The sequence below is a fragment of the Cololabis saira genome, chromosome 16, assembly GCF_033807715.1.
Source record: "Cololabis saira isolate AMF1-May2022 chromosome 16, fColSai1.1, whole genome shotgun sequence".
Taxonomy (NCBI): Eukaryota; Metazoa; Chordata; class Actinopteri; order Beloniformes; family Belonidae; genus Cololabis; species Cololabis saira.
Window position 1 is genome coordinate 20,441,202 of NC_084602.1, and position 22,427 is coordinate 20,463,628.

At 39.0% G+C, this 22,427-nt stretch overlaps 2 protein-coding genes across 7 annotated transcripts in view; one reads left to right on the plus strand and one right to left on the minus strand.

Moving 5' to 3' along the window:
- Nucleotides 1-12,486, plus strand: part of impg1b (interphotoreceptor matrix proteoglycan 1b) — a 31,061-nt gene extending 18,575 nt beyond the window's left edge. Inside the window, exons 11-19 of one of the 5 annotated variants that reach the window (XM_061743915.1) lie at nucleotides 542-1,134; nucleotides 1,889-1,969; nucleotides 6,986-7,205; nucleotides 7,514-7,724; nucleotides 9,669-9,854; nucleotides 9,964-10,147; nucleotides 11,394-11,477; nucleotides 11,612-11,630; nucleotides 11,870-12,486. In XM_061743915.1, coding sequence (XP_061599899.1) covers nucleotides 542-1,134; nucleotides 1,889-1,969; nucleotides 6,986-7,205; nucleotides 7,514-7,724; nucleotides 9,669-9,854; nucleotides 9,964-10,147; nucleotides 11,394-11,477; nucleotides 11,612-11,630; nucleotides 11,870-11,889 — 1,598 coding nt within the window. In that variant the 3' untranslated portion in view covers nucleotides 11,890-12,486. The remainder of the gene's footprint in view (nucleotides 1-541; nucleotides 1,135-1,888; nucleotides 1,970-6,985; nucleotides 7,206-7,513; nucleotides 7,725-9,668; nucleotides 9,855-9,963; nucleotides 10,148-11,393; nucleotides 11,478-11,611; nucleotides 11,631-11,869) is intronic. The other 4 variants (XR_009784261.1, XM_061743914.1, XM_061743917.1 and 1 more) reach the window with 4 other exon arrangements.
- Nucleotides 12,487-13,085: 599 nt separating this feature from the next.
- The window catches only part of myo6b (myosin VIb), a 46,611-nt gene continuing 37,269 nt past the window's right edge, over nucleotides 13,086-22,427 (minus strand). The window contains exons 29-33 of one of the 2 annotated variants that reach the window (XM_061742956.1): nucleotides 22,120-22,170; nucleotides 20,009-20,112; nucleotides 16,625-16,759; nucleotides 15,882-16,100; nucleotides 13,086-14,313 (exon numbers count right to left, since the gene is read on the minus strand). In XM_061742956.1, coding sequence (XP_061598940.1) covers nucleotides 14,114-14,313; nucleotides 15,882-16,100; nucleotides 16,625-16,759; nucleotides 20,009-20,112; nucleotides 22,120-22,170 — 709 coding nt within the window. In that variant the 3' untranslated portion in view covers nucleotides 13,086-14,113. The remainder of the gene's footprint in view (nucleotides 14,314-15,881; nucleotides 16,101-16,624; nucleotides 16,760-20,008; nucleotides 20,113-22,119; nucleotides 22,171-22,427) is intronic. The other variant, XM_061742957.1, reaches the window with a different exon arrangement.

The window sequence follows — 22,427 nt, forward strand, 5'->3', positions numbered from 1 at the left end:
TCTTTCTTTCTTTCTTTCTTTCTTTCTTTCTTTATCGTTTTTACCGCGAGATGGCAATTTCTTATCGTGGGGAATTTTTTTGACGGTATATCGTGAACGGTAAAATATCGCCCATTCCTAATCAATACAACAGCAAAATAACCAGAAAATGACCCCCCAAAAAAGGGAGATAAAAGAAAAAAGAAAGAAAAAAAATGCATAAAAGAATACAAATCCATTTAAAAGTGCAATGTGCAGGACAAGTATAGCAGAAAGATAAACAGCTAAGAATATAGCTGCAATTTAAAGTGCACTGTACAAGCAAATATGGCAGCAAGTTATGACAGCCTAAAAGAGTGGCTGCAGTTTAAAGTCCAATGTGCAAAGTTACAACTGCTCCTAAACTGTTTCTTAGTGCTCTAAATATTGGGAACGTAGGATAGGAACTGGGAAGTCTGAGGGTCCTTCCTTTATTCTTACAAATGCCTGCAAATAACAATTGCTGCATGTGTGTACATGTATAGTGTGTACACTTCTCTTTTCTTATCTTTCCCTTTACAAGAGCTTGAACCGGCTGTTGAAGACAGCGCAGATCAAGCAGAGCTACAGAACGAAGACTATTCTGTGGCAGGAGTGCTGACCGATGCATCTGTCGAGGTTTACCTTGACACGCCAGAGGCTACAGCTCCCACAGTCCCGGAGACATCTGGGGACATGCTGCAAGGCATTGAACCAGAAACAACTGTGGAGCTTTTCCCGTCCTCTGTTGATGCAGGCGAATCCCCAAATGACACGAATGATTTCAGCGGAGGCTACAGCGACGTGACCCCAGCGATGGAGGACCTCCCTGCCGACAACTCAAACATGCAAGCGGAAGCCGTCCCGAGTGAGAACGAGATGGAGGTCAAAGTGACCGAGCCGCTGGAAGACGGGAGCGGGAGCGGGCTGGCCTCGGAGTCTGATGAACGTCCGTATGAATCCACAGCTGCTCCCGCCTTGAGACAAGTCAGCACACCTCTGATGACAGCTGTGGATAAGAGCAAAGAGTTAGTGGTTTTCTTTAGCTTGAGGGTCACTAACATGATGTTTTCCGATGACCTGTTCAACAAGACCTCCCCTGAGTATAAGTCACTGGAGAACACGTTTCTCGAGCTGGTAGGTACCCAAGCTTTTGTGTTGGATATCATTCTTCTTCATGCCTCATTCTCATATTTCCTCTTGTGACATCAGGGTCAGATTTGTTGGTAACGATAAGTTCCATTTGAACTCAAAAGTCGGAATTTCCGAGTTCCAAGCTGGAAGTTTCAATTAGAAGTTTCAATCAGCTGCTGAACTTGGAATTCCAACTCAGGAAGTCAGACAAACCTACAAACCTACCTAGCAGAGATGTTGCTACGCTGTTTACGTCTGCTAAATACCACGTACAGCTTTGCTAAGAGTTTGCATTGCTAACAATGACTAGCAGCGGCAACAGCGAGCCCTGATGTTTTCAAAGGCTCATAATCATTTGCAGCTGGAAGACGCTCAGCTTGGTTGTGATGTTATTCCAAATTCAGACTTCCGAGGAAATTGAACGCTCCATCAGACTAGAGATTTGCATCATTCATCTTTGAACTTTGGTTTTTATGTGACATTTTAGTTGAGGACAAAACACTTAGAAGGAGCCTCAATGTGATGGAGTTTGTTGTCCTGCACAAGCAAGGATTCCCTGTACAGTGAGCTTTATTCTTATTGTGAACTTTTTTCTGTAAATTTATATTTTTTCCAACCAAAAATAAGTAAAATTATGTTTGCAGAGTTGTAAAGTGAAATACAGCTTTGAAGAAGCACCAAGAAGGGGTGTCTGTGTCAGCAGTGTCAGCTGTGTAGACTGAAAGCAAAGGCAGTGAAATTGTTCTGTTTCACTTAGACACAGCATTCTGGGTCCAAAAAGTCACCAAACCCTGGAGCATCCAGTAAATCTAAAGCCACAACTTTAGCCTCCATACCGGTACATCTTTATTTTTTTCCATATTGGAACTACTTTTCTGATGCCTCAGAGAGAGTGCAATCATTTCTGTTTCTGAACTAACAGCATTTAAATGCAGTGACTAAAACTCTGAAAGCAACCGGCATTTCTAACATTTCTCAAATTCTAAGCTTTAGTAAGCAGCTTTGCTTTAATTCTTTTTTTTTTTTCATTCAAACTCAACAGTGTTTATCTGTGGCTGTGCTTCTAATATTGACTAACTTCTCTTTGTCCCTTTGGCCTTAATGTTTTGAATTGTGGTACATTGTGGTTTCAGAGGCCACAGTTTTAGATTTTCCTGTTTACAGATTCACAAAGTCATTTTTATAAAGACCACCGTCAACAGAAGAAGTTAATAAGGTTTCTTGAACCAATAAGCTGAATTTGGAAGGTTAGACCTTTTTACTTAAATAGCATTGAAGTCTTTGCCAAACTAGCTCATGGACAGCTGAGTAATCCTATCAATACCTAAATCTCTCTTTTATTCTACTGGAATTTCAAATCTGCTGTCTCTGGTGGCTTTGGGGCATCGGTGCACCAGTGGCTTTGTGTTTGCCAACGCTGCAAATAGGAGCAACCAAAGCAGCAGAGATAAAGTAGGTTACAGCAGTTATGTGCACGGTGGTGCTCACGGTGGTGAGAAAAAGAAAACATAAAAAAAAAAGATTGTATAGGCTAATTTCCAAGTTATCAAAGAAAGCAGCTGCCCAGATGCAGGATCGCAGTTTGAAAATGAAAACAGTCGATGTCAAAGTTAAACAAGGCTTGGTGGGGCTTTTATTTGTCGTAGAGATTTACATAAACACACGTGGATGTTTGTGTTTTTGAATGTAAGAAGGGAAAGAACTAAAATATTCTTCTCTGCAGGTTTAATTTACTTAAAGAAGTGTGGGGGAAATCTTTTACTTTGTACTCAAAATGCAGACGGTTGGCTCAGCATATCTTACGTGCTTATTAAGTTCAACCAGTAAGTTGGACGTTTTGTCAGATTGAGGATAGTTGACAAATAATAAGAACCATTTTGTTATTGGCTTTCTGAAGTGTTACCCTCACTGTTTGTCATATTCTTGGTTAAGCTTTTAGGAACAGTATTTGGGGAAGTTTTAGAATAAAACATTCTCTTCTCTTCCAGAGAGTTGAACATTTAAAAAAGCAGCAGGTTAGCTTAAGAAGTTTATTTAAAGAACAACACAAAAAGAAAAAAAATCTAGTAACTTTATTCTATATTCAAGCTCCCAGGTATGATTTACAACTGATGGTAACTCAAGTTATTTTTTTGTTTATTGTGACATGCAGTGATAAATGTGTATCGTTCTATACATTGATTTTCATGTGCACAGTTTATGCTGTTCAGATTTTCTCCCGTTAAATTGCATAGCAGTCCAGAAGCACGTAGGGTGTTTCTGAACATGTCGCTGTATTACAACATTGCCAGTTTATGGTTGACGCCTTAAACCTGTAGGTCGAATGAATAAACAAACCAAATGTGGGGGATTATAATATGATTATAGCCTTAGGAAATGCATTCGGAATGTCAGGCAGCTTTACGTATTGTGTTGTTGTTAAAACTGTTTTGATTTGTACGAGGTAGGGCGCCAGCGAGCCCCGGTAGTCTGAATCATGGGACCTTCGTCTGCCTTAGTCATTGGACTGTGACTTGGTGTAAGAAGCTTTGAGTAATTCTGGTCAGTTCCAGCTCCACAAACACCGCGCTAATAATGGTTTCAATCTCCTTAGTGTGATGTCAGTCAAGTTTGAGTGGACGTTCGCATGCGTGCTGCTGAACTGACCGGGTTACCTAATATAGATTTACTATATCTGTATCAACTGATTGGAAAGAGAATAAAACCGGTCCAGATCCTTTAATTTGGAAACACTTGTTTGCTTGTATTTTTATGGGCTTGTTACTTCATGAGTAATTCATCTTATTCATTTCTAAGTTTAAAACATCCCTGTATTTCTTTATCTACGCATTAGAAATTTGCATTTGCATGCAGGTTCTTTAAACCTCCACTCTTTAGTGCATGAGAAGCATCGCATAGCATCTCTATTTTGTTTCAATTGACAGAGAATGCGTAGAAGTATATTTAGGCTTGTTCAGAGGCGCAATCCTCAGCTATAAACTAACCAGATGCTTGGATGTAGATTGGATTATGGGCTGGGGCAAACGCTAACGTTGCATCATTTACAGAGCAGTCAGGGTTAAAATGTATCGTTTTCTGACAGTTTTGAGTTTAATTTCCTCTTATGTAATATAAAAAAAAAAGAAAGATCTTTGTTTAATGATTCATGAACAGGATGTGTTTTGATATTTCATGCTGAACAGCTGTGCATCTTATCTGTGTCTGCACGCCATCAAGGAAATAATACAAACTGACAGGAATTCACAAAGAAATTCACACGCTATAGAATAAAAACACTCCATCTCCAATTTTAAGTGGTTGCCCAAACCATGGTTTCTGCATTTGTTGTTGTTAATCGATGCATGTAGTTTCCTTGCAAAACTAAAGTGCTCAGATGATTGAATTGGTAAGTATTCACCCTCCTTTATTGATTGTTGGTAACCCGTTAGGTGTTGTCAACATATCTTCCTTTAAATGGGCTTTTTTTTAAAAACCTACTCAATTTATTTATAAAACAGCGGACATAGCAGAAATGCTAAATAATATCAAACGTCAGGCAGCCCATTTAAATGGACATAGTGAAATGTTTGGCTGGCTGTTGGCGCGAGGCTTCATACATATAGTCATGATAGCTCGTCTTGTGCTGCCTCATTTACCCCTGTACCTACTGGTTTGTGAAGCAACCATTAAAATTGCACATGGAGTTTGAATGAGTTCATTTTCCGCAATAAATCAGCAAAAAATGGTTTTAATAGGAAACAGTTTTCCTTGTGACTGTTCACTTTTGGCCATCGGACATCAGTGAGGGGGGCGTTTTTACTTGGTTTTTCAAAACAAGAACCAGTAGATACATGTGTAACTTTGAGTGAAAGTGTAAAGTCCTGGTTGTGTTTGCGCCATGCTGTCTGTGAAGTTTAGTACAGAGAAACCTCTTCGTTCATAGTCCTGGGTCTGCTAGTGTGCTAATGTGAGCCAGGTTTGTAACTTCTGTACGGTGGACACTCATCGTGGAGATGACCACACCAGACTGCAGTCCTGCTGCAAGTTGTTCCCTATTTGTTGTGGAAGTTGGACCCACTAGTAACTCCCCTCATCTGTAAATCACCAGGGAACTAGCTTTCTACAAACTGTATTCCGGTGATAGGTGAGGTAACCCGATCAGTGCAGAGCTCCTTAAGGCTTCTTATCTCCCACACAACAGCCAGGCCTTTTCTAAAGTATCGTAATCTCTCCCTCACACTGAGCTGGTTTGATGTTTGCCTCATCTGTACTGACCGTGGACCGGCTGGAATGAGGGCGGCGCTGATCAATGACATTGATGACTATTTGTTGACTATTACTTTAGCTGGATAGTTTCCTCCCTATACTAAATAACACCAACTCCGTCTTTCCAAAGTCTTGATAGATGGCTTTCTTGGTTATCTGAGTTGCAAGCCTGCATCCGAGGGCACATTTTAAATGTCAGTATGTGGAAAGTTAAAGATCCGTTTTTCCGGTTTTGTTGAGACTCTGCTAAAAGTTTTGCTTTTTGGGTTTAATGATGCACTTTGTGGCATTTTGAAGCAATAATGAGTTCAGTAATTTCATATAAAAATGTAAAATATGTATGATGTGATTTACATATACCATCAATCTACTTATATGAACCCTTTAAAGCATGACATAAAATAATACACACAAATTAACCACTTTTATTTGATTTGTTTATTAGGAATACATTGAGAAATTAAAAACACCCCCAAATTTGTATATAACAGTTTTCAAATTCTTTTTTTTACTTCATTTTTATAGTATGAAAAAAGTTTTTTTTAATTATTGTTTGGATTATGGAGAGGTACAGAATAAATTTACCAATCTGGTGACAATATTTCCCCATTTTTAAATGACATACCTGTAACATGACCACGGAGAAACGGTACAAACCTCTTCTTAGACTTGTCTTCCCACCTCTGTTCATGGCATCTGGTTTTAGGTGTTGAGCTGGTGTGTGTTGTTTGAAATTGAAGTTTTAGATTGATGCCACCCGCTTACAGCAGTCAGCAAACGCACAGTGGTGTGAAGGTCAGTAGTGGTGAAGATGGGGAAACCGAGAGTCATGTTTTCAGTCTTTGGCATCTCCGGACAAAACAGCAGAGTTGTGCTACGTCTGCTTTATGAGTTCTGTCACCCAAATACATGTTTTCACGCTCATAAAATGTTTTTTTTTTGTTCATCATATGCCCATCTTTAGCCATTATAATCCCCTTAGGAACTCAGTAACAGCATTCTGGATTATAGTACTTTAAAAGACCAAGTTATCAGCTTTTAGTTCCTACCTCTGAGAATTTTGTGTAATTTGATACTGCTGCTACATCCCATATGAAAGAAATCAAGCATTGAAGTTGGAGAAATCCTAATAGATTAGCCTCAGAAAAGGCCAGCCTCCTTGTCATGTCCCACCGCAGCATGTCTCTTTTCCTGCACACGTCTCCTCCAACTCTTCGGCGACTACAGTTAGCATGCTCGGTCCTCCAGTGCTTATAGACATTATCTCAGTTTTGTCTTGGATTTAATTGCACATGCAAATTAATTACATTCAAAGGCATCGGCAGGATTTCACACTAGCATCAAAATTTAATTATGAATAACTCCCTAACCCTAACCCCGTTCACACTGTAAAATGTGCATGGAATAATTAAAAATCAGCTGTGAAATAACCTCGGATAGCCTCATTTCATTAACTGATACAGGTTGAAATTGTTTTCCTCCTTTATTTTCTCTATTTTGTGAATCCTTCTCTTCTCCTGCTTCAAACTCATTTCTAACGCTGTTCTTAAGGAGTTTCAAACTCACGGGGAATCATTTTATAATCTACTTTCCCTCCTCTTCCACACAGCTTTTGCCGTATCTGCAGTCCAATTTGACTGGATTCAAGCAGCTGGAGATCCTCAACTTCAGGAACGGGAGTGTTGTGGTAAACAGCAGGATGAAACTGGACAAGCCGGTACCTTATAACGTCACGGAGGCCGTGCACTGCGTTCTCGAGGACTTCTGCAACGCAGCGACTAAACGGCTTGACATTGAGATTGACAGTCGCTCCTTGGAGATTGAACCAGGTGAGACAAACTGCCTTATGTAACCGCTGCTCGGTCGTACGAGAACTCCACTGTCCTTGTGTGACGAATAGTGCTAATGTAAGCCACAAGGTCTGATACATCTCTGTGGTCGCACAAGCATGCGGTTTAGTGTGACCTCATTAACAACATGCCTTATTTAATGTGGATATATTCACCCGCATCAATCAAAATGCCCTTCAAGCTCTGCTGTGAACCTATAGGCTTCATAAATGTTAATGAGCACCACTCTGCTCTCCCCATCATTTCACTGTTCTCATATGGCGATCCCTCTTTTCTACTGGATTCAGCTGACCAAGCAGATCCCTGTAAGTTCCTGGCCTGCAACGAGTTTTCGCGCTGCGTGGTAAACGGTTGGAGCAACGAGGCGGAGTGTCTGTGTGACCCTGGATACAGCACCATGAACGGATTACCTTGCCAGAGCACCTGCACCTTGCAACCGGACTACTGCCTGAATGGAGGCCTGTGTGAACTAATCCCAGGTCACGGGGTCACCTGCAGGTACACACACGCCTCGGAATGGTAGAAAAAGCACGTACAACATGACCTTACAAAGGGCATTAGTGTTAAGTATTTCAGAAGCATATCTTAAGTTTTACCAATTTCTCTCCATCTGGCAGGGTATGCATTCATTTTCCTTTTATGACTTTCACCGACTTGAGATTAAATCCATATGTTTTTCCTCTTTTTTTTAATCAGGCTTCATCATGAACTGCAGTGTAGCTGCAATTCTGTGAAAAAAAAAATCATTTGTTGTAAATTCAAGGACTTCCAAGATATAATCTGACAGTTGACTGATGAAACATTGGAAAAGAAGAAGAAAAAATGAAGAACCAATCAATACTTTTAAAAATTAATTTCTTTTGTTGCAATTGTATTATTACTATTTAATGATTAGTGACTAAATCTTGGATGCCTGACTTTTGATCAATTTACCACTGAGAAATAAGAATTATGTGAAGGATTTACAAGTATTATTACAGTTATTACAGTTATTTAATACAATCCTGCTTCTAGTCGGTTGGGACACTGCGTAACATATAACTCATAAAGTACATAAGGAACTGTGGGATTAAATCCCATATTTGATCAAAAATACTACAAAGATGTCTAATCTAATTATAGATCTATCATTGAAAAAAAATAGTTTTTTTCTAAAAGTAAATGAAAGTGAGCCCAGTTAGCCTGATTCTTTCATTCAGCTCCTCTACTATTGCTCAATAAACAGGAAGAAGCAGGATCCTTCCCGTTTATTGACCAATAGTAGAGGAGCTGAACCAAGAAGGGCAGCTCTCTTCATTTGCATAATGAAGCAGAAATGCATAAAGTAAAGTAAATGGAGGAGACAAGGGAATGTAAAATCAAGTAATGCACGTGTAAGGAAAACAATATATATATATATATATATATATATATATATATATATATATATATATATATATATATATATATATATATATATATATATATATATATATACATATATTTCAACTTTTATTTTTAATTATGTGGTCCTCCATAAACTGTAGCTACGGAGACCAAAATAAGTATTTTCTGTCAGGCTATACAAATGTCTATTTCTGTTGTAAGGTTGGACATTTTAATGTGGGGGCTAGTGAAGACTGATTTGTTTTTGAAATCATCCTCTAGTGGTCGCAGGAAGAACTGCACATTTTCTGATTTCCTTTTTAATGTCAGACTAGCAAGGCGGATGTCGCCTCTTGACATTGATGTATTATAAGCAGCCACAATTCTCTTATGAAAGTCACTGGTTGGTTTCAGGAATATTCATGAAAAATCATTTTCATTGCATCCAGCTTGCCATTGCATCGATTAATGCAAGCTGGGACTAAAACTATTCCATCAAATAGTATTGCTTTTCTGGGAAGGACTTGTTTATTTCAGCAAGACAATGTCAAACCAGGTGGGAATATTGCTATCATTAATCAAGGGTCTATCTGTATTGATTTTACAGCAGGAATCCTTGTTTTCTTAAAAGAAAATCCTGCGAATGAAAATACGTTTCTGCACATTTAACATGCAAATGTCCTGCACCTTTGTTTGAGCATTCTCCTTGAACTAAGGTTTCTTCTTCATTGATCGACTTTGAAGGGTTGTAAAAAAGAAATAGCCTCCTACAGCCAATAGAATACCAATCATGACTCTTGTTTTAAGTAGGTACTGAGATAATGCAGCAATAAACATTCAGAGGAATCTTATGTTCTCCACAAACAATAGGACTTGACAGTTTAAGCATTCAGTTTCATTCCGACTATTTCTGATTAAGGATAGGGTTAATATGTGGATCATGCACATCGTGTCAACTTATAGGAAAGAGGCTGTTTGAAAAGTGTGTTTTGGAATTATGTTAGCAGATCTGTGTTGGTCAAAAATGTGGTCAAGATTGCAATATGTGGGCACTGTATTTTTTGTTCTTTTCTTCAGATGCCCGACAGGTAAATACTGGCACTACCACGGAGAACGCTGCAACGAGCTGGTGTCAGTGCCGGTAGATCCTTCACTAATTGTAACCTGCCTTGTGGGGAGTCTTTGCCTTGTTTGCGCTGTTTTCGGGATCTTAACATTCATCAACAAGAAATGTATAAAGACCAGGAAGGCTATAACTTTGGTGTAAGTCTGACTGCCATTTAAACTTCTTTTTTCACTTAACACCAATTGTTATTCCCATTCCTTAAAAGCCTTTGCCCTGTATTCATCTCCTCATCTCCTTTACTTGTAGGCCCACCCTTGCTCCCTATGCCTTTGAGAATACGTTGAGAGAGAACCCAGTATTTGAGAATGATGATGGTGTCTTAACACGAGTGTCCACATTACCGTGTCCTTCAAGTTCTGCCTCTTCTCAATCCCAACAGTCTGAGCAAGAACATTTTGCCTCAATTGAAAATATTCGCCTGAGTATCGAGGTACACTGTGCATAGATGCACATCCAACTAAATCGACTAAACTACTAACACTACTGAGCTAAACTGCTCTAATAAATTATACTAATAAATTACTTATCTTTTTTCTTTCTTGTAATAAACTTTTGCAAATGTATTTATCAACTTATTAGGCTCATATTCTTATTAAATTTTAAAGCCTAAACTCTATGTAGCAATACCATTTATGACCATACGGGGGCGTGTAGCTCTGTGCTAGGGACTAGGGACGCTCTGGCATACATGAAGTATCCCTTTCTGGCTCTAGACTAGGTGTATTCTGTTGCATCCTATAACTGCGGCCGACACGTGGAGGCTTTATTCCAAATGGGACACTTCCTCAAACTCAATATTACATGGTGTAATCTGCAAATGAAGCACTATCCTAATGTCAAAGTGCTGTTGTGCTCTTACCGGAAAAATACGATGACAAACATTCTTCTTGGATTGCTTCCCCCTTAGATACCGACATGATTCGCCCAAAATGGGACTTTTTGTTGATTGAAAATTCCCCCCCCCCCAAAAAAAAATACCCAAATGTTCTTCTTTTTAAATGGGAAATTAAAGCTGCACGGTGAATACACAGGTGACAATTTTAGCTTCATAGCACTAAGACATTAGCGCTATACACATACAGTTTTGGTTTAAATATTGGTGTCCAAAAAATATAGGATCTTTCATCATTTGACAAAGTCATTAAAATAAAGCAACATGTCCCTCTGGCATGATTGAACTTTCTTTTTTTTTTTTTAAATATTAAACACATAAAAATGAAAGTCATGCATTATTTAAGTGATGATGGCACCCAAATGTGCCAGCCTGATTTAACCCCTGCTTATGCTTTCAAAATAATCAGCGTAGTAAGTGATTTGTAAATAGGTATACTCCTTTGTGATATGCTGCCCCCATGAGGTCAGAAGAAGTATTACTACATAGAGTGGCTTTAATAGAAGACTATCCTGTTTGAAATTGCTGCCCAGAGGCTTTCATCCCCTTAATCACAGAAAACAATTAAGACACACAGGTTTGCACGTTGCAGAGATTCAAGAACAAAGTATTATCACCATAACCTGCAAAGTAGTAGCTTTAGGTAGATTTACTAAAGTAGATTTTTCCAAAAATGCCAGCTTTTTATTTTTACTTTTATCATCATGAAGGGCTCGTAGCTCTTCAAAATATCAAAAGAAATACATTGTAATCCCTGAGGCCAATTTTCTCGCTGTCTCTGCAGATCCCCAGACAACTCTACACAACAAGATCCGAAAAGTTAGTCTCAGAAATGGTGGACTTTCATCACTGCATACCACACAATGAGGTGAGGACAAAACTCAACCTTATTCCCTTGCATGTCTTATGATATGACTCCGACTGGAAACAGTACTTGGGACATATTCTGTACGGTCTGTAAACAGCGTTGCAAATAATAATTTAACGTGAATTATTTTTCAGCTCTATGACGTGTGCAAAGGTAAAACATCTGGGAATGCCGTTGCTGAATTAATTTCACTCGCAAACCCAATCATGGAGTTCTGGGCTCTGAAATGTTTCCTTTAAATCAGGCTAAATGACTTCTCGAAAAGTTACACTTTAATCATGTAGCTTCAAGATAAAATAGTGTTGATCGATGCTTTGAAGATAAATTATTCAGCATTTGCTGCTATTGAAAATGTTTCTTGTTTTAGTAATTTTTGCTCTTGTCTTTTGTAGACGTGGCGACGGCCAAATGAATACAGAACACGGTGTCTTTTAAGAGCATCAGACAACGACTGTTTTGAAGTAACGGTTCTCTGACGACACCTTGCCCACCTGAACTGCCAACACAGTGACGCGTCGAAAAGCACGAGGAAATAAAGGCTGATGTTGCTGTTACGCTGTGTATAGTTTGCATGTGCAGATGCAGGTACAGTAGCTCAGTGGTTGAAATGTTTATAGTGAGGAAAGCGTCCCGTTAGACAGTGAGCTATGGAGAGTGTTCAGGAAGCTGATATTTACGTCATGTACTGAGTGGTAGGGACATTTCCTGTGCACCCTTTGCAAAGGTTCTTTCCTCACAATGAGGTATTTATTATGTACAAACTGATACACGTGGATGTATCGTACTATATGTTTAGACTACAATATATGGAAGTGTTTATTGTCGATGCCGTTCTTAAACAATGTGTCCCAAAAAGAGAATATCCTGCATAAGCTGCTGACTGTGTCTGCATCAGTCTGTCCAACTCACATGTCTTACCACTAATCATTTGTCTGTTAAGATTTGGAGATATTTTTATACAATTTATGTTTAAAATGAAATAAAATGTTGGTTTTCTTTTTATTTAAAACGTCATTGTTTTTGGTTAATCAGAATGTTTTCTCTACAACTAAAGGTGTCTGAAATAAGTATCACAAATGTTCATTGGCCTTTAGTTGAAAATAGTTTATGAACGTCTCAGATTAGAAGATTGAAAGTGAAGGTGAAATCCGTGGGGATTCACCACTCTGTAGTGAGCGGTTCCCCTGCTTAAAGAATTGATCAAAATCTGGATTTCACTGGGTTTTTGGAAGTGCATCACGGCACAAAGAAAGAGGAAGTTGGTGGAACTTCAAATAGTAAAGATCTTTCCAACGAGGTCCTAAATGAACCAAGGAAACACTGATCAACAGTGGCGAATGTGTCAGGACATACACACAGTCACAGTTAAAATAATCCAATTTGGGTTAAGATCCCACTCTCGTGCTGTATCAAATATGAACCAATCCAGCTAGGGGTTGTTTTAACACAGCAGGGTTGGGTCCTCTACACAAAAGTGCCCCAACTTCAGAGTTAAAGTCACAATAACTGGCATCTTTGCATCACTACATACCACCGTAGATGTTCAGAAGTCAAATCATTTTCATTTGCTGATCGTGTAAAGTGGCATGAAAAGGAAAGATCGACAACTTCAGAGTAACATTTATTTTCTACAGTATTTCCAAGACAAAGGCATCTTACAACAAAGGATCAAACTTAACTCAGACGCCACAGTTTAGTAGATTAAAACAGCTTTAATTGTACTTGAGTCCAGCCAGTTTTATTATTAAATGAGATGATTGATATGTTGGTGGCCAAACTAGATGAGCGAGTGATCAGTTAAATTAAATATTACATGAAGAAAAATATATATATATCACACATTACATACATACACAAATGACATAGTTATGTGTAAAACAATCCCAGATCCACAAAACTGCAAACATGAAAACGTTTTCCCTCTCACATATCAAAAGAGCAACATAACAAAAGTTTCCCTTTCCAAGAATATTGAGCAGATTGAGGCGTGACGTGCATGCAGCACAAACAAAATTAAACTTTTTCTTTTTGGTTACAATTTGCTACTCAATTGAATTTGTGAAAATGGATGAAATATGTGACTAATATAGTTGTTTATAGTTCACTTTATGAGAGCTGATTATATCATGTCCATAATCAGACTGGAGGAAAAAAAATCTAATTAAGTCAGTTTAATCATGCAATAAATTGTTATTAAAAAAAGACATTTATTTTATGGCATGAAAAGACATTTACACACCATTAAAAGCATCTGTCTAATTCAGTGTCCTTGCAGACCGTTAAGGTTTGAGGTTTATATCTATAAGGCTAAACCAATTAAAACTTTCATGGAGAAGCAGTCTTGCAATTTAAGGCCCCAAAGGAGGATTTTAAATTCATGCATAAACATAAAAAAGACCAAATACAAATGCTAATATTACACTATCAGGATGTTCCACTGCAAAATGTAGTCATCTAACCAAAACAAAACAGAAAATAATGAAAACGATGTATAACGAAGTATAAAGAAGATTTTTTGAGAGAATGTCAGTGATGTCGGACTGAGGGTGAACCAGCTTCACCAGCCATGCTCGGCTGCAGTGTCGACTTTCAGGGAGGAGACCAAACACCAAACATGAGCCTGTGTGAACTCGGATTCACTTGAGGAGACTCTGCAGCATGGCGGTAGCGTACGTGGGGCGCGCCTGCTTGTTCTCGATAGCTTTCTTCAGGTACTGGATTCCATCACAGCGCTCCCAGATCTCCTCAAACTGCCTGGGCAGGATCTCCGCCCCCCTCTTCCTGGTCAGACCCGTCTCCTCCAGACTCAGCTCGCACATCTCCATGTCATCCTTGCCTAAGTGGTGGTGAGGGGATTAGGAAAGATGCTTAACAACCATCAACTGTTGTTAGGAAGAAATCCATCTTTAAAACCGACTTATAGTTATAACTCAAAGTATTTGGATATAAGGATTTGGTCTTAGCTAGGGTTGCCACCCGTCCCGTAAAATACGGAATTGTCCTTTATTTGAGAAAAAAATGTTGCGTCCCGTATTGAACTAATACGGGACACGATTTGTACAGTATTTTCATTCATTTTTACACCATATTCTAGTTGAATTATTGAAATAAGTTAACTTTTACACCATATTCTAGTTGAATTATTGAAATAAATTAACTTTTACACCATATTCTAGTTGAATTATTGAAATAAGTTTACCTTTACACCATATTCTAGTTGAATTATTGAAATAAATTAACTTTTACACCATATTCTAGTTGAATTATTGAAATAAATTAACTTTTACACCATATTCTAGTTGAATTATTGAAATAAATTAACGTTTACACCATATTCTAGTTGAATTATTGAAATAAATTAACTTTTACACCATATTCTAGTTGAATTATTGAAATAAATTAACTTTTACACCCTATTCTAGTTGAATTATTGAAATAAATTAACTTTTACACCATATTCTTCACCTGGGCTGATGTGGACATACGTAGCATAGGAGGCTATTTCAGCTGCTATATGGTTGTCTGTCTCTACAGTCATGAAAGTTCAATGCTATTAAAGCATTTTAAACTTTAAATCAAAGCATTTTGTTTTTCATGTACAATAAACACATTTTTATTCAGTTTAGAAGTTTTGGGGCTTTTTTTTGGCTCCTGCGCTGCTGAAATCAGGGCGTCCCTTATTTCTATTTCTGAAAGGTGGCAACCCTAGTCTTAGCGACCAACAGAATTACCTACAGTCACTTATTCCAAATACCTGGGATTTTAAAATGCAGCAAATTATTGTTTAGTAATTATTTCAAGCATTTCATTTAGAACCAGCTAGAAAGTCAGAAGAAATAAGTAAAAAAGCTTTGGTCCATCTAGTCTACTGATATCAGTTTCTGTCATGTTTGGCGGTAGCGAGCAACATAACGGCCTCAGTACAACACGATGACACAAAGAAGTCGCACAGTTTGTGGGCGTACTTGAACTTGTTGTCAGTCATACAGGCCCCGCCCACAAGTTACCATTTTACGACAGGTAAACTGAAGCAGCAAGGATGTCTGAAGGTCTCGGGGTGAGAACTTTGCCCCCCCACAACCACCTGGTACAGGTCTTGTTGGGAGGCGACAAAAGAGGAGATAAAACGTGAATAAAACCAGAGTGAGTGTCGCCAGTGCTTTCCCCCGTTGGAGACGGCTCATGGACAGCAAACAATGAAGTTTGATGCAGAACTTGTAACATGTTCATTGGACTGACTTATTCTAGTTTCACTGAACATTTTTGATGGTAGACTACGTCAAGTTACTTACCTGTTTGTTTGGGTGGTGTACGATTTAATTATTGGCTTCACATTCCACCTTAAAATGTGGTTGTTGTGCGTCTTCATTACCATGTAACAAGATGAAAACTGTGCCGACCCACCTGCAACCAGCACAATGGGCTGCTTGTCCGGGTGAAGCTCCATCTGTCTGGCTATCCAGGGCCCATCAAAGTGGGCGTACCACCAGCCCTTCTTTTTATTCTGGGGGTCCTTGTACTGATCAGCAGGCCGGATGAAAGGAATGCGAAAATAGCGCTGCTGGCGGTTCATGGCCACCTCCTGATGCTGGGCTGTTGTTGGAGGAGCTGGGTTCTGTTCAGCTGCAGTGGGATTAGGAGAAAAACAGATTTGCAATAAGAGTAGTAGCATCTGTAACCGATTTATTTTTATATGGCTCTTGTGAAATGCTTGACTGTGACCTTTACTGCTGCAGAATAGGAGGCAGACAAAGTAAAGCTTTCAAGAGCTATCATATGAAAAGGAGAAAGGTAAGAAAATGTGGTGAAACTAAAAGTAAGATCAAATGTTCCCACCTCCCTTCAAGGCTTATATCTGCTCTTCAAAACAAATTTTCAAGCAGCTATAAAACATGTGTGCTCGTTGTGGAGATCGTGTTGAACTGAGAAGGAAATTATGAAATTAGCAAAAGAAAGCGGTCGTACTAGCCACTCCAAGAGTCTGACCCAAGCTGGCTCTATTTTTAGTTCTCACAGCAGCATTTCATCTACTGCATGTGTGAAGGTGGCTAATGACAGCAATAAAGAGGAGAAAATAAACGTCAGTGAAAACATGATGTAGCACTGGTGAGGTGTTCATGTGATACGGCTGGCTGAGCTTCACTAACCATAGTCGGTGACAGATTTAGGAGCCCTCTGATCACTCCCGTCATCATTGCGCTTCTTGTTCTTTGACTTCCACGCGTGATATACCTTCAGCCGACGATGAAACTCCTCTCTGCAGGATGCCAGTAGCTCAATATCTGTCCACACAGCACAGGACCAATTCAGAAATGATATAGATCCCTACGTATCTCATTTTGTAGAGACAAATACATTTGAACTAAATGCCATAATGCCATGGTAGAATAACTAAAATGTAGCCAAAAAACATCATCATTGTACCCCAATTTGTTTTAGAGGTAAGTAATGGACTTCTGACATGATGTTTCTACAGTACCAAAGCATGAAAACACAGATACATGCGTCAAAAATGGCTCTGCTACCGGTAGTTTCCTAACAAACATGAGTGCAGGTTATTTTAAAGTGCTTTGATGTTGGTATCATGTTGAGGACTGGATTATTTTAAATAGGTTGTTTTGCAGCCATAAGATCCAACAACATTCTCAGAACCAACCTTGGACAAACGTAAACTGCCAACTTGACATTCTGTCGTTTCTTTATTCGACAGCTAACTGTTAATTTACCAGCTCAATTATGTTTTATGACCTTTGGACACAGCCAGTTTTCAGCTTCTTCCGTGTGTACTGCAAGTCCAGAATCATCCTTAAAAGGCCAGTTATACTGTTGTGCTATAACTTGTGCTGGGGTGATTTTGGAAAGTTGATAATTGCTGAAAATCTACAAATACTACAAGTATTTTGTGGTGAACATTAGATGCAGTTTATGAGTAGGACCACCAATGAAATCACAGCAAATGGGCTTCAGCAGTGAACCAGATGTCCTTTAAATCCCTGACATGGATCAGAGTAGCGTATACAGTGGTGACGACAGAGGCATCAGTGTGTGAGCTGCTTCTCGTGCTCGCTGGGAAGACAGTTGGCTGGGAATGACGGCCAAACGTCTGCCTTCCTCCATAATGGTGGTAATTTCCTCTCTCCATCACACACAAAAAAAAATACACGAGCTGATGATCCCCAGCAGCTGTGGGAACATCCTCACATTGCTCTTTTGGCTTTTTTTTGTAATTTTCACACTCAATGTCAAAGCTTTTCAAAAACCACTTTGTCGGTTCAAAAATGTATTTTTACTGAAATAGAAGCAACTTTATGTGCAAATGAAAAGCTCCTGTGGAGAGATGGCATCCTGTGGTTTAGCAAAGCGCCAAAACATGAGTTGAAGCTGAATTATTTACTCTTGGATCTGTAAACTGAATGCATACGGGATAACGAAGGGAAAAAAATAACGTAGTATATTACAAAATTAAATGAAAAGTAAATATAACAATCTTAAAACTATGTCAGGCCTCCATCTCGTTCCCAAAAAAATTGGTACTTGCTGCCGTTCCTGGTTCCAGGTGTTCTGGGATTTATGATACCATTAAATGTGTCAGTTGTTCATTTGCCCCATTCTTCCTGCAAACATGCATTTGTTGTCGCTTTTTTAAGTTTCAGAACTCTGCATATATTTGCAGCTGAGTGCAGGTTAGGATTGCAGCCAGGCAACTCCTGCTCCCATACTCTCTTCTTGCTCGTCCACGTCTTTTAAAATTTTAATTGTAGTGCTGAGAAAGGCATGGGTGTCCCTGGAAAAGATATATTCATCTTCATTAAAAGCAGCCTTCATAAAAGTTTAAACGACCTTTGCCAATGGCACTGATGCTACCCCATCCCAGAGCCTGGATTTCAGCTGATAACAGTCTGGACGGCAGCACCGGAGGACCGGAGTCGCCCACCTGTGGTCTGGATAATTGGTCTTTGCTCCAAAACACAAAGTCAGATTTCTTTCAAATTAAAAAAGATCTGGAAAACTGATTCAACTGAGCACAGTTCACGTTTGCACTGTGTGGCGGTCCACCGCTGACTCCTCGGAGCCCAAAGATGCAGACACCAACTTAGGACAAGGTTAACCTTGCTCTCCTTTGTTGTTTTGACTGGTATTTGTGAATCCCTCGGCCTGTGTTTATATCGGCTCCACTGAGTGATTGCTCGTGTTACAGTGTTCTCTGAAGGACCGGAGATCGCAGGTTAAACCTTAAAGTTGCTTTTCATTCATTGTTGAAGGATAAATATGCAAATCTCTTCAAGTGTTTCTTTGAATAGCACTATTTTCAAAAATTCCAGTGATTTTCTGGCGCATTTGTTGACAAAGTGGAGAGACTGCCCATCTTTGCTCTCTTACTCAGCCTTTATTACGGTAGCTAAAACTCGGGATGTTAAATTATCAAACAGATGATGTAACTATTAGTTGACATCATCAACAACAGTTACTTTTTCTTTCACCTCCACCTTCCTCTAAATTCTCTGTGTATCCAGTACTGGAGTTGAGGGGGGATGAGGGGGGATGGCATCCCCCCTGAAATAAAAACGGTCCAAATCATCCCCCCTGTAAAACTGCCATCCCCCCTTTCCATCCCTTATGTCATTTCATCAATGAATGTGGTTTTACTGCTATTTCAACATTTAGAGTCATCACCAGAAAAATAACACCAGAAAAATAACTTATTTGACAATTTTCACCTGTTTCAAGTACATTTTCACTTGAAATAAGTAGGGAAATCTGCCAATGGGACAAGATTTATCTTCTTATTACAAGCAAAAAAATCTTGTTCGACTGGCAGATTTTTCTACTAATTTTAAGTGAAAATCTACTTGAAACAGGTGAAAATTGTTGTTTTTTCCAGTGATGAGTCTTGTTTTAAGTGTAATAAGATTTTTTTTTTTTTTTACTAAAATGAGACATTTTAACTAGAAATAAGACAAATATTCTTGTTAAGATTTTGAGTTTTTGCAGTGATCCATTTTACTTATCCTGTGAAGGACAGAGTCATATTGATAAGTTCAGAAAACTGTTTTTTATTGTTGTGTTTTGATGTATTTGATGTAAGCCCAGTGGATATTTAAAGCTTACAGAAGGCTGCATTTAACTGCTGCTATGTCATTCCTGCAGTATTTCTGCAGGTGTTTTGGTCAGTGCTATTATTTGTAATATATTATATTATTTGCAATCAGCACAAATTATCTGTCCCCATATGATAAAATCCACCATCCCCCCTGATTTTCTTTTACAACTCGAGTACTGCGTGTATCAATTATTTTTGGACTGCCTCCCAGGCCTGAAACACAAAGATGGATCTAGATGAATGTAGAAACTGAGGTTGGTATGGAAAAAACTAATTTGTTTTTATAAGAAATAAAAATGTTTGTTTTTCTTTGTTTTGGGAGGGGGGGGGGTGTAAAAGATAAGTCCCCCCTGAGACCTACAGTGTATGTATTTTTACAGGATGGTCCTGGGCAAGCAAACAGCCTTAAAGAGGATTCATGATTTCTCACCACAGGATGTGTTGATGACATCTCGCAGCTCAGCATACTTCCATTTGCTGAGATCGTACTTTTTCACACCAGCAGCAGCTTTGGTTGCCTGCACCTGAGGACCCCTGCAGCAAGGAACACATAAATATCGGTGAGACAAAAAAAAAAAAGAAGAGAAGCGGATTCTGAATATGATTCACTTTCCACATTTCAAAAGTGGAAAGAAAAAAAACCCAACACACTTACGATACTGGATATAGACGTCTTGACAATGATCGACTACATGTTTCAGCTACTTAGTGGACTACTGCAAAGCTCTGAGCTTATGTCTCCAGCCTCCCTGCTGAGATGAAGACACTAATTCCATAACCGGAATCAAGGATTTGTCTCTTCTAATTACAATCAGGGCAGTGTCTCTGGTTATGGAGGACCACTGATCTACAAATCATTAGATTACCATTTATAATTCTTACTGACGGGAGAGATTAAACTCATTGGGGATCATTGTCATTCTGGCTCTGCTGCGTGCCAGTGTGTAATGGCGATAAAGAAGTAAAGAAGCTTTGCTGCTGCTGCAGGATGGAAAGAAAGAAGTGGAAGTGAACTAATGGGCAGCTCTTTGCTTTTGGCAGAACGCGAGACGGAAATGGCTGGTTGGAGACAGAGTGGAGATCTGTTGGACATCCTGCATGACCAGGCATGCAGGCCAGTATGCGTTTAACTATTACACAACATCTCTCATGCGTTTTAACTTTAATCTAGGCACAGTATGCAAACAGGATGTTCTGTCTTGCTATAGTTTTTATATTAGGGGCCAAAGGTGAGCTGCAGCGAGGTCCTGCAGCCTGGTCGCCCTTATCTACTCATTTTGTGAAAACTCTCATTAAACGGGTCTGGTGCCCCTGCAACTCAGGGCTATTTCCACAAAAAACAAACATTTAGTGCATGAGGTACCAGGTGGATGTTATTTAGGAACTGAGAGGGAATACTATGTATTGTTTTTAGTGTGTTACTGTCTTTTTTTTTTTTTTTTTTTCAAATTTTCTGCCCTTACTGCCAACCTTTAGGGTATTTACTGCTTTTCCATGGCATGTTTTACACCACTCCACTAGACTGAGACTTCTTTACTTTGTTTCCCACCTCAGACTGTATTCCCTTCACGTCAGTGGGATCAGCTTTTGTCACTGCAGTGCTGTGTGAAGAGGTTGGGGCTCAGCAACGCACAAAACCTCCCTGCGTGTGTGTTGTCATTGCACTCTGTGCCTACAGAATATGACCTTCCCCACATCTTTGTAGACTGAGCATGCTGTAAAACCTTTGTGTTGCAGATCTCACCTCTGCTGAGCAGAGAGAAAAAAAATCAATGTGTAATGTTAGTTTATAAACATTCCCATTGATTAATAATTCATAACAATATGAACATATAGACAGCGTCCTATGTTTCATTAGTCCATGGCCACACATTTCTGAATCCTGTTCACCAATTTGCGAACAACTTATCTCCTGAGAAGTAGCAAGTGTGGGAAAGGTTGCTGGTAAAATTTGTTCAACAGTATGTGAAAAAACTGACAAAAAAGTGATTTAAATTCTTTTGTGATCCGTAGTGACACAATATAGTATTGACTAACTTGTTTTGAACTTGAGGAGGTACTAAAAATCTAAACATAAACTGCTCTTACGATAATGAAAAGTTAAAAATGACAAAAAAAAAGATAAAAAGAAGAACCTGTGTGATGAAGGGGAGCTGATCTTTTTATTGCAAACGGTATCTAATATTGAAGAATACTTTTTCCACACCTTGTCTTTATTAATATTTCCTGTCTTGTGCCTTTGTACTTGTTTTCCCTAAATAAGAATTTGTGAAAAGTCATTTTTGTAGCAATCGAGCTTCTAAAAGCTTTATGAGTAAAACCCACGGATAAAGTAACACATCAAGAACCCTAACAATGTGGAGAGCTGGATATTTCTTGGACATGAACATTAGAGGTTAATATTGGCTTTGCCAGCCGAGTATGATCTTGCATCTATTTCTAGCCGCTGTGAGCTTTGGGGACTACATTAGGGGTTACGAGAGTGAGGAGCATGTGAGTGACTATTGCTGCTGTTAGTTACTCTTGGTACTCGTGTCTTACGTGGCTCTGGCCGAGGATGTAGGTAAAAGAAGATCTGAAAAAGAGTCATCACTGGAGAAAACACAACGACAGGAGAAAGCCGGTTACATTTGGCCTTTCAGATCGTAATAAATGATGAAGAAATAAAGAGAGTAAACTCTACAAAGTTCCTTGGGGTCCTCATTGATGACTGTCTAAATTTTAAATGTCATATAGATCACCTTGTGGAAAAACTATCTAAATATGTCGGTCTGTTTTTCAAACTGAGACACCTGCTTCCACGCTCTGCCCTTCTCACTCTTTATAAAACTTTGTTTGAACCTCATTTA